The sequence below is a fragment of the Plasmodium reichenowi genome, chromosome 14 (assembly GCF_001601855.1).
Source record: "Plasmodium reichenowi strain SY57 chromosome 14, whole genome shotgun sequence".
Classification (NCBI taxonomy): domain Eukaryota; phylum Apicomplexa; class Aconoidasida; order Haemosporida; family Plasmodiidae; genus Plasmodium; species Plasmodium reichenowi.
The window spans coordinates 1,639,616-1,643,107 of record NC_033659.1 but is presented as its reverse complement, the minus strand read 5'-3'; the positions used below and the strand labels follow the sequence as shown (position 1 = coordinate 1,643,107).

At 16.2% G+C, this 3,492-nt stretch overlaps 1 protein-coding gene across 1 annotated transcript; it reads right to left on the bottom strand.

Annotated features, from left to right (window-relative positions):
* Window positions 1–1,543: 1,543 nt before the first annotated feature.
* PRSY57_1440500 (60S ribosomal protein L1, putative) lies at window positions 1,544–2,350 on the bottom strand (the record flags this gene model as incomplete). The annotated part of the gene is made up of 2 exons (XM_012910002.1): window positions 1,544–2,192; window positions 2,346–2,350. The coding sequence occupies 2 exons, from the start codon at window positions 2,348–2,350 to the stop codon at window positions 1,544–1,546; spliced, it is 654 nt and encodes a 217-aa protein (XP_012765456.1).
* Window positions 2,351–3,492: the final 1,142 nt, after the last annotated feature.

The following is a 3,492-nucleotide window of genomic DNA, read 5'->3' as shown; positions in this document are numbered from 1 at the left end:
ATATACCAAAATAATATAATTATATATTAAAAAAAAAAAAAAAAAAAAAATTAAAATTATCAAATATATATATATATATATATATTATAATAACAAAATAGAATTAGACCAAATTTACAATAAATATCTTAATTAATATTAATGGTAATATTATTGGTGTGTCTTTTTTTTTTCTTATTCTTTTAAATTAAAATTTTTTAGTTACACATGTAACATATAATTAATGTCAAAATATGATACTCCTGAAAAAAAACTAGAACAGAAGATAATATTAATTCAAAATATATATATATATATATATTTCTTTTGTTTTTTTTAATATAAAAAGTAACTTAATGTTACATGTTGCAAATGTGTAATTATTTTTATTTTGCTTTAATGAATATACCCTTATTTATTTAAAAGAATAAAAGGAAAAAAGCAAAATAAGGAAGAGGTCTCCAAAAATAAATATATTAAAATAAATATATTAAAATAAATATATTAAAATAAAATAAGGCAATTGAAATTTTCTTAATATAACTATACATTCATATGGCACTTTTTTGCAGACCTCAAAATAAAACAATAAATGCTTTTAAAAAAGAATATATATATGAAGGTAAAATATATATATGTATATATATAAAACTGTGGAACTACATTAATTTTTTTTTTTTAAACTATTTATCCATAAAAAAATAGAGCTTTTAAATAAATAAATATTAATTTTTAAAATAAGGAAAATATGTATTTATATATATATATATATATATATATTTCTTTGTGAATCCTTATCCTTAGTACCGGGAGAAAAATTTTTTGGAAAAGTAACATTTTTTTTTTTTTTCATTTTAGAGAATATCTTTTATAAAACTTTAATATATATTTTACCTTTCATTTTTGAACAGGTATTCTATGAACTCATATATATATAAATAGATAGATATATGAATAACTTTCAACCTATACCTATTACATTATACCTTTGCCTTCCATATATATATATATAGATATATATTTTTTTTTTTTCTTGTGCTCGATTTATTATAAATCTCCCAATATTTTGAAAATAAAAAAGAAATATTAAAAGTTTATTTTTTTTTTTAAATTGTTATTCTATTGTCGAACAGAAAAAAAAAAAAAAACAAATATTCTTTTCAAAATATTGGTGGTCGAAAAAAAAAAAAAAAAAAAAAGCATAAATATATAAACATATGAACATATAAATATATAAAAATTTATAAATATATATAAAATATTAGGACTTCGATATAGAAAATATGTGACCAAATTTTCTTTTAAATTGTAACCTATAAAAAAATAAGATAATTACCATTTTTCCTTAGATTTATTAAGAAGAGTATTCCTTCTTTTTATTTTACATTATTGGTTTTCTATCAATATTTTTTTTTTTTTGGCACATAAAATATTATCCAAATAATAACGCTTCCTTGTTATTATGGTATGTGTAATTGTCTTAAAATATTAATTATACATATATATATATATATATATATATATATTACATACATAATATATATATAATTGATGTATACACACATTAACCATATATACGTTGTGGTTTTCCCATGGTACTTTTAATATGTAAAGTTCTAATATTTTGCCAGTTCTTTTTTAAGAGTGATACTAAAAAGTTAATTGCATGTACAATATTAGATCTTAATTCTTCTTCTTTTAAGTTTGCATGACCAACAGGAACACCCATACATAAAACTTTTTTTAATTGAAATTTAATAGATGATTTTAATTCAAGAATTTTGTCATTTATTTTATCATTGTGTGTAATTAAGGAAGGAAATTTACCTGCCTTATTTAAACCTGGACCAAGTAATTTAGGAATTTGAGGTAATATAACCTGACTTGCTAAAAATGCATCATACTTTTTGGCTAGTTTCTTAACAAGAGTTTTATCTTTATTTAATTTTTTCATAGCTTCAATGTCCATATAATCTAATTCTAATTTTTGAGCTTCTTCTACATGTACAGCATCTCCTAAAATACATACTTTTAACTTCTTACGAACTTCATTAGATAACCTTACAGTACCTGAGAAACGTTTATCTCTTTGAGTATCATAATCCTTTAAACCTATTTGGAGTTCAATTGTTTCTACAAATTTTCTCTTTTTTTGTTTGGTTCCTTCAAATACGTCGGAAATGGCTTTTTTAAGTAAATCTTGATTCAACTTGCTATAAAATTAAAACATATAAATATATATATTATGCATATATTATATATATTATACATATATTATATATATTATACATATATTATATATATATATATATACATATATTATATATATATATTATTTATATTTATTTATTCTTATTTCTTATTACCTCATTGTTTTAATATAAATTATAAATATATTTCAAATTTGAAAAAAAAAAAAATTATTACAGAAAAAAATTTATAAAAATTTTATTTTTCTAATTTATTAATTTTATATTAATGATTTGTAATTGTATTCACTTTTTAATTTGATTCTTCAATAATAATAAAAACCAAATAATAAATTTGTAAAAAATATTGTTTTGTTTTGTTTTTTTTATATATTTTATTATTTTTTTTCAACAAATAAAAATATGGGCTTATATAAAATGGTAATAAAATTATAGGGAAATTCTTTTATTTATATTTTGAAAACAAAATTTTTTCTTTAAATAGTTTATTATTAAATGTAATAAATAAATAACTTTATAAAATAATTATTTTATTATATTTTATATTATTATTATTATTATTGTAGAAAAAATGTTAAAAAAAAAAAAAAAAATTAAAGAATATATATAAATTTTTACATATATATTTTATTATTATTTAATTATATTATATATATTATACTGTCATAAAACAATAATAATATTTTTTTTTTTTTTTTCTCGTTTAAATGTATATTTATTATATTTTATATATAAATATATAATTTTTGTTTACTATAATAAAATGAGAGAATTTTATCGAAATGTGAAAATTTAGAAGAAAAATAAAATTAATTTTTTCTTTCATATTATATAATAATTATATTTATTTTTTTTTTTATACATATATATATTATGATTATATATATATAATTATATATTATTATTATCATAATATTAAAAATAATTGTATATATTATATAATTTATGGGGGGAAATATAAAGTATAACATTACATTATATTATACGTATAAATATATTATATAGTAAATAGTAAGTAAATATATATATTTATATTCAAAAAAATACTATACACTTTAAAAAGAAAGAAAGTAATGTCACATATCAGAGAGTAAAGAGCACTTAATTATATTTATATATGTGGAGGTAGGCAAAAAAAAAATAAAAAAAATAAAAAAAATAAAATAGGCCTTAAAAATATATGCTTAATAAATAATAGCATTTATATAATATAATATATAAATTTATGAATATATATGTAATAAAAAATATATATTATTTTAATAGTATATATTTTTAATATATTATTAAAACATTAAACAAA